At 44.9% G+C, this 10,716-nt stretch overlaps 2 protein-coding genes across 2 annotated transcripts; one reads left to right on the top strand and one right to left on the bottom strand.

Annotated features, from left to right (window-relative positions):
* Positions 1-907: 907 nt before the first annotated feature.
* On the top strand, positions 908-2,103 carry LOC120823385 (claudin-24-like). The gene has a single exon (XM_078108751.1). The coding sequence runs from the start codon at positions 1,058-1,060 to the stop codon at positions 1,706-1,708; it is 651 nt and encodes a 216-aa protein (XP_077964877.1). The 5' UTR covers positions 908-1,057; the 3' UTR covers positions 1,709-2,103.
* Positions 2,104-9,696: 7,593 nt separating this feature from the next.
* cldn34a (claudin 34a) lies at positions 9,697-10,573 on the bottom strand. Its single transcript, XM_040183861.2, has one exon. It carries the CDS (start codon positions 10,571-10,573, stop codon positions 9,881-9,883), a length of 693 nt encoding a protein of 230 aa, XP_040039795.2. The 3' UTR covers positions 9,697-9,880.
* Positions 10,574-10,716: the final 143 nt, after the last annotated feature.

Below are 10,716 nucleotides of genomic sequence, written 5' to 3'. Positions count from 1 at the left end.
TACACATATATGTGTACTGTATACATTTGATAGTTGAGCGTTATGTCCAGGAAGCGGAGTTAATCAGGTTGTCTCGTGATTTCCTGTTTTATTTTGAAAATTAACCTTTTCTCAGCCTAGTGTTTATTTTCTAGACCCTTTTTTGTTCTTTGTTAATAAACTTTGTGAACATAGCTTTATAGCAGCTGCAGACTGACTGCTACACCTGACTGTGTGTGTGTGCGTGTGTGTGCGTGTGTGTGTGCGCGTGTGTGTGTGCGTGTGTGTGCGTGTGTGTGACGTCAGTGCAGTCAGCTGAGCAGTTTGTTCTCTAGAGGAGGAGGAGGACTTTAGCGAGCCGTGGATTTTATCTTTGCATTTGTGTTTTGCGCGTCTGTTCTGAGCCGCGTTCAGGCTGAGAGCGTGTGTGCGTCTGTGTGCGTCTGTGTGCGTCTGTGTGCGCCTGGGAAACGTTTTGTCACATCAGAGCTTTGATCTGTTGCCTCCTACGATCACTTTTCCCACCGCGTTCGCATGGGAGCGAACAATGAGCCACACTGTGGTTTCTGTTTCAGTCACATGCGGCAAAAAGTGTTCAAAACAACAATGATGTTATTATCATCAATTATCATCGCCGCTGATTAACCACACTTCCCACTGAGCTGCTTTCCTGCGCCATCTTATCACACAACAAACAAATTAACTGTTAAAGTGTCAGTTTTTCGCTGTGATAAAGAGTCTCACGGATTAATAAGCAGCTTGTTTCTTTCATTCACTTATTTGTCTGCTTTTTAAAAAGAAAGCACACACACGATGTTGCGTAACACAAATGCATAATATCCTGTCCTCGCTTAATTTCGTCCCCTGTGGCTCGCTGGTCCTCAGCTCATTGGCACGGCAGCAGGAGGACTGTAAAGGGGAGGGACCCTCCTGCCCCCCCACCCCCCCCTATGCAGGCTGCAGGAGATGAGTGCTCCTCCGAGTGGGAACTGTTTGTGAGCCTCAGCCTCCATCGATCGGCTGCTCGGACCGAGCCGCTCCATCTGAACGAGAAGGAGAAGAAGTGAAGCGCGGAGACATGGACTCGCGGGACGGCGCTCTGGAGCTGCTGGGGATGCTGGTCTACGTGGGCGCGTGGCTCTGCGCGCTGGCCACCACCCTCCTGCCCCAGTGGCTGACCATGTCCACCTCCCTGCTGCCCGTGGAGAGCTACGGGCTGGGCCTGTGGGAGACCTGCGTGGTCCAGGACGTCGGCGCCACGGAGTGCCGGGCCTACGACAGCCTGCTGGGCCTCGCCGGCTACCTCAAGCTGGCCCGCGTGCTCATGTGCACCTCCCTCGCCGTGGGGGCGCTGGGAATGCTGGCGGCCGTGCCGGGCCTCCACCTGGTCAACGGCTGCGGGGGCTCCGGGGCCAAGAGGACTCTAATGGTGGCGGGAGGGGTGCTGGCGGTGGCCTCCGGCGTGCTGTGCCTGATCCCCGTGTCCTACGTGGCCCACGTGGCCGTGGCGCACTTCTTCGACGACAAAGTGCCCGACATGGTGCCGCGGTGGGAGTTCGGCGAGGCCCTGTTCCTGGGCTGGGCCGCGGGGGTTCTCCTGGTGGGGGCCGGGCTCCTCCTGGTCTCCTCCCGCTGGCGCGCTCAGGTGGAGCCTCAGCCCGGGACGCAGCGCAGGTACCAGGTGATGAGCACGGACGTGTCCTTCCGGAAGCAGTCAGAGTACGTTTGAGGGGGGCGAGACGACACAGCCGCCCCGCGGGGCCGCGCCTCAAACCGCTTCGGGGCGATCATGTAGACGTCCGCTTCTGATTCAAACATGTCGCTTGTGTTGATCAAATGTTTGGCAAAAACAGTGAAAATGTAGAAAACATGCAGCTACTTCGAATGACTCACATGCAAAGATCCAACATCACTTAAGTAAAGAAAAACCTGCTGTGAACAGTAAAAAAGGAATATTTTTCTAAAGATGTTTTATAAAAAAAGAAAATGCTTTGTTGTAGTTTCTTAGCTTTGTTTAAAATGCTGTGATTCTTGTTACTAAAGCACACGTGTGTTCTGTGACCGGCCACGTTCGCTTGTAGGCTGAAATCAGATGATTCCCATAAAGAACTATATTGGAAATATATGGAAAAGTTGTCTCTTTCTTTCATGCCGGGATACGGACATTTACATTTCAAAATGAGAGAATCTGTGTGAAGTCTGTTGTTTTCCTGTTACATCAGAGATGGAAACACGGCTGCCCCCCCCCCCCCCCCCCATCCGGTGTTCTATTAGTCACACAAACATGGAACCTGTCTTCGGGGGGGTTCAGGTGTGTGTCTGCGTTGGTGGAAACGCAGCTGGCGACTAATGCCATGAGATTTCCTGGTGGCTCGCTGGGCTAAGCTGTCTTTAATGAATGCTCTAATGGGCGCCGGGTACCGAGAAGAATGCAGAACAGGTCGCCCTCGCGGCTCCCGCTTTGACGTAATTACCCAAAGGTCAGAGGTCGCCGTCGCTCTCATTGCGGGTCGTCCACACGGGGACGCAAACGTGTTGCTGGAGAAGGACGACGTTGTTCTATTCGTGGCGGGGGGGGGGGGGGGGGATTGAAGACCACCGTCTCCAGGACGTGGAGTTTTAGATGGATGGTGTCTCAAGGAGGACTTCACCATGTCGGATGATGAGACGACAAGCTGCTGGGGACAGACATGTCTTCATCAGCTCTCCGACACGGGCGCAACATACACATTTATTCAGCCTCTTTTTGCTGCCGTTTTATGTCTTTATGTAGTTGTTTTGTGTATTCATATGTCTCCATGTGGTCAACCATGTGTCTATGCAGTCTTTATTTATCTCTTGGTAATTATTTAAGTCTGTTTTAAAGTATTTATTTGTGTCTTCCTAGTTTCTTTGTTTGTTTGTAGTCTGTCTCTTTCTAGTTGTTTGAAGTCTGTATTTGTCTCTTTGTAGTTGTTTGGTCTGTTTGAAGAATCTTTGTAGTTGTTTGGTCTGTTTGAAGTCTATGTGTCTCTTTGTAGTTGTTTGGTCTGTTTGAAGAATCTTTGTAGTTGTTTGAAGTCTATGTGTCTCTTTGTAGTTGTTTGGTCTGTTTGAAGAATCTTTGTAGTTGTTTGGTCTGTTTGAATTCTATTGGCCTCTTTTAGTTGTTTGGTCTGTTTGAAGTCTATTTGTCTCTTTGTAGTTGTTTGGTCTGTTTGAAGTATTTTTTTGTCTCTTTGTAGTTGTTTGGTCTGTTTGAAGTCTTTATTTGTCTCTTTGTAGTTGTTTGGTCTGTTTGAAGTCTATTTGTCTCTTTGTAGTTGTTTGGTCTGTTTCAAGTCTTTATTTGTCTCTTTGTAGTTGTTTGGTCTGTTTGAAGTCTATTTGTCTCTTTGTAGTTGTTTGGTCTGTTTGAAGTCTATTTGTCTCTTTGTAGTTGTTTGGTCTGTTTGAAGTATTTATTTGACTCTTTGTAGTTGTTTGGTCTGTTTGAAGTCTATTTGTCTCTTTGTAGTTGTTTGGTCTGTTTGAATTCTATTTGTCTCTTTTAGTTGTTTGGTCTGTTTGAAGTATTTATTTGTCTCTTTGTAGTTGTTTGGTCTGTTTGAAGTCTATTTGTCTCTTTGTAGTTGTTTGGTCTGTTTGAAGTCTATTTGTCTCTTTGTAGTTGTTTGGTCTGTTTGAAGTATTTATTTGACTCTTTGTAGTTGTTTGGTCTGTTTGAAGTCTATTTGTCTCTTTGTAGTTGTTTGGTCTGTTTGAATTCTATTTGTCTCTTTTAGTTGTTTGGTCTGTTTGTAGTTGTTTGGTCTGTTTGAAGTATTTATTTGTCTCTTTGTAGTTGTTTGGTCTGTTTGAAGTCTATTTGTCTCTTTGTAGTTGTTTGGTCTGTTTGAAGTCTATTTGTCTCTTTGTAGTTGTTTGGTCTGTTTGAAGTATTTATTTGTCTCCTTGTAGTTGTTTGGTCTGTTTGAAGTATTTATTTGTCTCTTTGTAGTTGTTTGGGCTGTTTGAAGTCTATTGGCCTCTTTTAGTTGTTTGGTCTGTTTGAAGTCTATTTGTCTCTTTGAAGTTGTTTGGTCTGTTTGAAGTCTATTTGTCTCTTTGTAGTTGTTTGGTCTGTTTGAAGTCTATTTGTCTCTTTGTAGTTGTTTGGTCTGTTTGAAGTATTTATTTGTCTCTTTGTAGTTGTTTGGTCTGTTTGAAGTCTATTTGTCTCTTTGTAGTTGTTTGGTCTGTTTGAAGTATTTATTTGTCTCTTTGTAGTTGTTTGGTCTGTTTGAAGTATTTATTTGTCTCTTTGTAGTTGTTTGGTCTGTTTGAAGTATTTATTTGTCTCTTTGTAGTTGTTTGAAGTATTTATTTGTCTCTTTGTAGTTGTTTGGTCTGTTTGAAGTCTATTTGTCTCTTTGTAGTTCTTTGGTCTGTTTGAAGTCTATTTGTCTCTTTGTAGTTCTTTGGGCTGTTTGAAGTCTATTTGTCTCTTTGTAGTTCTTCGGGCTGTTTGAAGTCTATTTGTCTCTTTGTAGTTGTTTGGGCTGTTTGAAGTCTATTTGTCTCTTTGTAGTTGTTTGGGCTGTTTGAAGTCTATTTGTCTCTTTGTAGTTGTTTGGTCTGTTTGAAGTCTATTTGTCTCTTTGTAGTTGTTTGGTCTGTTTGAAGTCTATTTGTCTCTTTGTAGTTGTTTGGTCTGTTTGAAGTATTTATTTGACTCTTTGTAGTTGTTTGGTCTGTTTGAAGTCTATTTGTCTCTTTGTAGTTGTTTGGTCTGTTTGAATTCTATTTGTCTCTTTTAGTTGTTTGGTCTGTTTGAAGTATTTATTTGTCTCTTTGTAGTTGTTTGGTCTGTTTGAAGTATTTATTTGTCTCTTTGTAGTTGTTTGGTCTGTTTGAAGTCTATTTGTCTCTTTGTAGTTGTTTGGTCTGTTTGAAGTCTATTTGTCTCTTTGTAGTTGTTTGGTCTGTTTGAAGTATTTATTTGTCTCCTTGTAGTTGTTTGGTCTGTTTGAAGTATTTATTTGTCTCTTTGTAGTTGTTTGGGCTGTTTGAAGTCTATTGGCCTCTTTTAGTTGTTTGGTCTGTTTGAAGTCTATTTGTCTCTTTGAAGTTGTTTGGTCTGTTTGAAGTCTATTTGTCTCTTTGTAGTTGTTTGGTCTGTTTGAAGTCTATTTGTCTCTTTGTAGTTGTTTGGTCTGTTTGAAGTATTTATTTGTCTCTTTGTAGTTGTTTGGTCTGTTTGAAGTCTATTTGTCTCTTTGTAGTTGTTTGGTCTGTTTGAAGTATTTATTTGTCTCTTTGTAGTTGTTTGGTCTGTTTGAAGTCTATTTGTCTCTTTGTAGTTGTTTGGTCTGTTTGAAGTATTTATTTGTCTCTTTGTAGTTGTTTGGTCTGTTTGAAGTCTATTTGTCTCTTTGTAGTTGTTTGGTCTGTTTGAAGTATTTATTTGTCTCTTTGTAGTTGTTTGGTCTGTTTGAAGTATTTATTTGTCTCTTTGTAGTTGTTTGGTCTGTTTGAAGTATTTATTTGTCTCTTTGTAGTTGTTTGGGCTGTTTGAAGTATTTATTTGTCTCTTTGTAGTTGTTTGGTCTGTTTGAAGTCTATTTGTCTCTTTGTAGTTCTTTGGTCTGTTTGAAGTCTATTTGTCTCTTTGTAGTTCTTTGGGCTGTTTGAAGTCTATTTGTCTCTTTGTAGTTCTTCGGGCTGTTTGAAGTCTATTTGTCTCTTTGTAGTTGTTTGGGCTGTTTGAAGTCTATTTGTCTCTTTGTAGTTGTTTGGGCTGTTTGAAGTCTATTTGTCTCTTTGTAGTTGTTTGGGCTGTTTGAAGTCTATTTGTCTCTTTGTAGTTGTTTGGTCTGTTTGAAGTCTATTTGTCTCTTTGTAGTTCTTTGGGCTGTTTGAAGTCTATTTGTCTCTTTGTAGTTGTTTGGTCTGTTTGAAGTCTATTTGTCTCTTTGTAGTTCTTTGGGCTGTTTGAAGTCTATTTGTCTCTTTGTAGTTGTTTGGGCTGTTTGAAGTCTATTGGCCTCTTTTAGTTGTTTGGTCTGTTTGAAGTCTATTTGTCTCTTTGTAGTTGTTTGGTCTGTTTGAAGTATTTATTTGTCTCTTTGTAGTTGTTTGGTCTGTTTGAAGTCTATTTGTCTCTTTGTAGTTGTTTGGTCTGTTTGAAGTATTTATTTGTCTCTTTGTAGTTGTTTGGTCTGTTTGAAGTATTTATTTGTCTCTTTGTAGTTCTTTGGGCTGTTTGAAGTCTATTTGTCTCTTTGTAGTTGTTTGGGCTGTTTGAAGTCTATTTGTCTCTTTGTAGTTGTTTGGGCTGTTTGAAGTCTATTTGTCTCTTTGTAGTTGTTTGGGCTGTTTGAAGTCTATTTGTCTCTTTGTAGTTCTTTGGGCTGTTTGAAGTCTATTTGTCTCTTTGTAGTTGTTTGGTCTGTTTGATGTCTATTTGTCTCTTTGTAGTTCTTTGGGCTGTTTGAAGTCTATTTGTCTCTTTGTAGTTGTTTGGTCTGTTTGAAGTCTATTTGTCTCTTTGTAGTTCTTTGGGCTGTTTGAAGTCTATTTGTCTCTTTGTAGTTGTTTGGGCTGTTTGAAGTCTATTTGTCTCTTTGTAGTTGTTTGGTCTGTTTGAAGTCTATTTGTCTCTTTGTAGTTCTTTGGGCTGTTTGAAGTCTGTTTGTCTCTTTGTAGTTGTTTGGGCTGTTTGAAGTCTATTTGTCTCTTTGTAGTTGTTTGGTCTGTTTGAAGTCTATTTGTCTCTTTGTAGTTCTTTGGGCTGTTTGAAGTCTGTTTGTCTCTTTGTAGTTGTTTGGGCTGTTTGAAGTCTATTTGTCTCTTTGTAGTTCTTTGGGCTGTTTGAAGTCTATTTGTCTCTTTGTAGTTCTTTGGGCTGTTTGAAGTCTATTTGTCTCTTTGTAGTTCTTTGGGCTGTTTCAAGTCTTTATTTGTCTCTTTGTAGTTGTTTGGGCTGTTTGAAGTCTATTTGTCTCTTTGTAGTTGTTTGGGCTGTTTGAAGTCTATTTGTCTCTTTGTAGTTGTTTGGTCTGTTTGAAGTCTATTTGTCTCTTTGTAGTTGCTTGGTCTGTTTGAAGTCTATTTGTCTCTTTGTAGTTGTTTGGTCTGTTTGAAGTCTATTTGTCTCTTTGTAGTTGCTTGGTCTGTTTGAAGTCTATTTGTCTCTTTGTAGTTGTTTGGTCTGTTTGAAGTCTATTTGTCTCTTTGTAGTTCTTCGGGCTGTTTGAAGTCCATTTGTCTCTTTGTAGTTCTTTGGGCTGTTTGAAGTCTTTCTGTCCGGCTTCTCGGAGATCAGCATCCATTTGTCCGACGCCGCGCTGGCTGCCGGGTTGAAGGCGCCCATCAGCAGCAAAAACAAACCTCAGAGATCTTCGCCGTGATTACTGCAGAAGACCGAGTGCGAAGGAAATTACATGTCGTCTTCTCTCGCGGAACATTATATTTAAATGCATCCTTCTGCAAACAAACAAACTGACCCCGAAGGGGTTGATAAGAGAACTGCTCGCCGCGCATCGACAGATGAATCACTGTCCACAGTTCTTTGATGAAGTGGGATTGAGAATATTAGTCTTTTATTGCTCAACAACTTCTATCAGATAAACATGACGGTGATGTTCCTCCATCACAATCACCAGCGATAACTCAATACCCCTCATCCGTCTCCTCTAGCGGAGAGGAAGACAATGTAGACGACCTGAACAGTAAAGTACATTCTTGGAAACAAAGCAAAGTAGCCCAGTGGTTCCCAAAGCACGGGGCGGCACCCTTGAGAGGGTTCACGAGATGAACGTGGCGGGTCGCGGAATGTGGGAGAGGTAATAGGCCTCAGAAAGCTGATGAAACTTCTCCAAGATAAAAGAACAACAAAAACAAATTCCACAACCTACTTGTGTGATTTGTCCGGGGCGCCACGCTTCCAGCTTGAGGGTTTCATTTTAATTATAATAGTTGGACGGCGGGTCAGTTTCCTTTTACTCTGTCTTTTCAAAATAAACCACTAACATCGCTTGACCTTTTTAAATTCCTCACACACGCAATAAAACTTGTACATGCGGTAGAGTTCACCTTTAAGAGGATAACATGATAAATGATAAATCCTTAACACGGTGTTGTCATATAAGTTCTATTCTTTAGATGACTGTAGTGATGGGAAACTCGTTTACAATGACTGAGCATGTTATCTGATCTTAGTTTCCACCACCGATCATCTGTGGAATCTCGAGTCAGGAGAATCTTCGTGAGGCTTTCGGTCCTCATGCTGATAATTATGACTGGTCACTATTTATCAGCTCCTCCATCACGCGTGGAGCGACTGGAGCATTTTCCAGATAAGAAAAACCATTATGTGGGGATTAGCGTTTACACAGGGAACGTGAGCGTGAGGGAGAGGAAGACGGAGACGAAGAATTAGTTATATACCATGAAGCCCCCCCCCGGCCCCCCAAGTCCCTTATTTGGAGTAATGCTTTTGAATCATAAACCCATGAAGAAGGAACGCAGCTGTTTCTTCGGAGCGTTCGCTCCACCTTTCATCCACTTCTGGAACTGGTGTTTTTGACGGAGGGCTGTTCTCAGCTGAAGAGGCCTTTTGTTCCTCAGCAGCGAGCCGCCTCGGGGAGGTGTGTGTGTGTGTGTTGGTAACAATCACCGCTGTGAGCCCCCCCCCCCCCCCCCTGCCTCTCACTACTCACATGCCTGCTCTCGACAGCCTCCTACCAGGTCACATGAGCAGGGCCTCCAACGTGACGGAGGCGCTCTGATTGCTTCATCCAAACGCGAGATAAAACGTTTATGATATTACATCACGTACGAGCCTGAACCCTGAGCAGAGAATCATCTGAAGATTCTCGGAAGGTTTTAGCATCCGTTTTGGTTTCATGTTGACTGTTTAAAGTTCACTCTCACAACCTCTGAACCCTTTTCTCCAGTGACGAGCTGGAAAACATCGGAGCTCAGCGGCCGACTCCTCCGTTGTGCTTAAAAAAAATACAGACATCAGGCCCAGAAGGACCAACACCAAAACCTCAATGTTGGATCCACATTGTAAATCATACTTTTTTATTATGGCTAATACAGGTTAGTCTCACGGTGTCCACTAGGGCGTCAGTCCTAAGAATTAAAATCCGCTTAGCACAACAACAGTTGCGTCTTTACGTGTCGACGCACTCGTTTCACTTCCTGGTTCTAAAAGTCGTGCGTGTGTTGCAGAGCGATTCACCTCCAGAACAACAGGTGGAGCAACGTGTTTTTGTTGAAGACGACCTAGAGAGTCACGTCTTTGTGTGTGGAAGTCCTCATAGTCCGCCAATGACGGCTTGTAGAAGTGGTCATATTGACGCATTTCTTCTACAAAAGCTCTTCAATCTGATTTGTAATCATTGCGTTCTCTCGTTTTACTAATGGCGGTATCGTGCTATGAAACCGGAAATGTGAGACTCCGTAAAGGACGTAGTTAGCGGACCAATCACAGCCTGCGTCGCTTTTGACGCGAGTCTAGAAAAATGTGAAAAGACACGCAAGGGACACGCGGAAAGACACACAAGGGACACGCGGGGGGCTCTTGCGTGTCCCTGCGTCTCTCTGAAAACGCAGAAGCATAAACAGCCTTAAAACTACAACCCATTAAACAGGGTTAAGTTCTGAGAAATAATTCAGTTATAATCAGGACCGATGTTGTTTAAAACAAAAAGTGGAAACAACTTTTGCATAAATAATACAATCAAAGTCACTGCTGTAAGAACATTTATTAAGTGGAGACTTTATGAGAATGTTCTGAAAGTGATATAAACGAGTCGATCAGACACGTTTCACCTTCAAGAATCCGACTTTGTGGATGACAGAACAAAAGAATGCCAAGAGGGTCTCTGTGTTCCTCCATCGGGAGACGTCCTCCATCGGGAGACGTCCTCCATCAGGAGACGTCCTCCGTGTGAAAGGCGCGGTTGTCTCGGCCCTGGCGGTCTTGTGCCTGCAGCTCCGCGGCGCCTTTGGGCGCCGTCCTGGCGTAGCGGTGGCAGAGGAACAGCAGCCCGCTCACGAGCATCAGCACCGAGGCAAAGACGCCCACGCCGACGGCCGAGCCCACCCGCTGCCCGGCCGGCGCCGCGGGGAGGTGGAACTCGGGCGGGAACTCGATGCTGCCGTTTATCAGCACCGACCGCACGTTCCACGCCAGCGGCACCAAGCAGACCGTCCCCGCCAGCAGGTACCCCGCCCCCGCCAGCACGAAGGCCGGCCGCACGTTCCCACGGTCCTCCACGGAGAAGTAGACCAGCCGCATGGCCGCGGCGGCGCCCACGTTCCCCACCAGGCCGCAGATCACCGCCACCGGCATCAGCACCTGAGCCGCGGCGACCTCTGCGGGGGCGAACGGCTCCGAGAGGCCGATGCGGCGGCAGGTCTCCGCCTCGGGGAAGGCGTTGCTGTAGAAACACGCCCTCCAGATGCCCACCCAGGCCACGCCCGACGTGACCACGGACACGTCGTCCAAGCGCCACAGGCGCCACTCGTTCAGGCCGGTGGCGGCCATGAGGAGGATCCACGCCAGGAGCCCCGCTATCAGGCCCAGGAACTGCCAGTGAGCGGTGTGCGCCAGGTACATCATCGCGGGGTCCGGGGGCCGCTAACGCCGCGGGGGCCGCGGGCTCATGGTCGGGGTCCGCGAGGCGTTGCAGGCGGCTGCGTGACATTAAGGCGGAAGCCGAGCAATCGTCCATTAGTATGTGGTGCATAATCACCGGGACACAC

Source organism: Gasterosteus aculeatus, chromosome 8, assembly GCF_964276395.1.
Source record: "Gasterosteus aculeatus chromosome 8, fGasAcu3.hap1.1, whole genome shotgun sequence".
Classification (NCBI taxonomy): domain Eukaryota; kingdom Metazoa; phylum Chordata; class Actinopteri; order Perciformes; family Gasterosteidae; genus Gasterosteus; species Gasterosteus aculeatus.
Note: the sequence above shows the minus strand (reverse complement) of the source record. Positions and strands in the feature narration are given on the sequence as shown.

What these genes read in the sequence shown, in the direction of transcription:
- LOC120823385 (XM_078108751.1), top strand. Translation starts at nt 1,058, where the DNA reads ATGGACTCGCGGGACGGCGCTCTGGAGCTGCTGGGGATGCTGGTCTAC.
- cldn34a (XM_040183861.2), bottom strand. Translation starts at nt 10,573, where the DNA reads ATGATGTACCTGGCGCACACCGCTCACTGGCAGTTCCTGGGCCTGATA.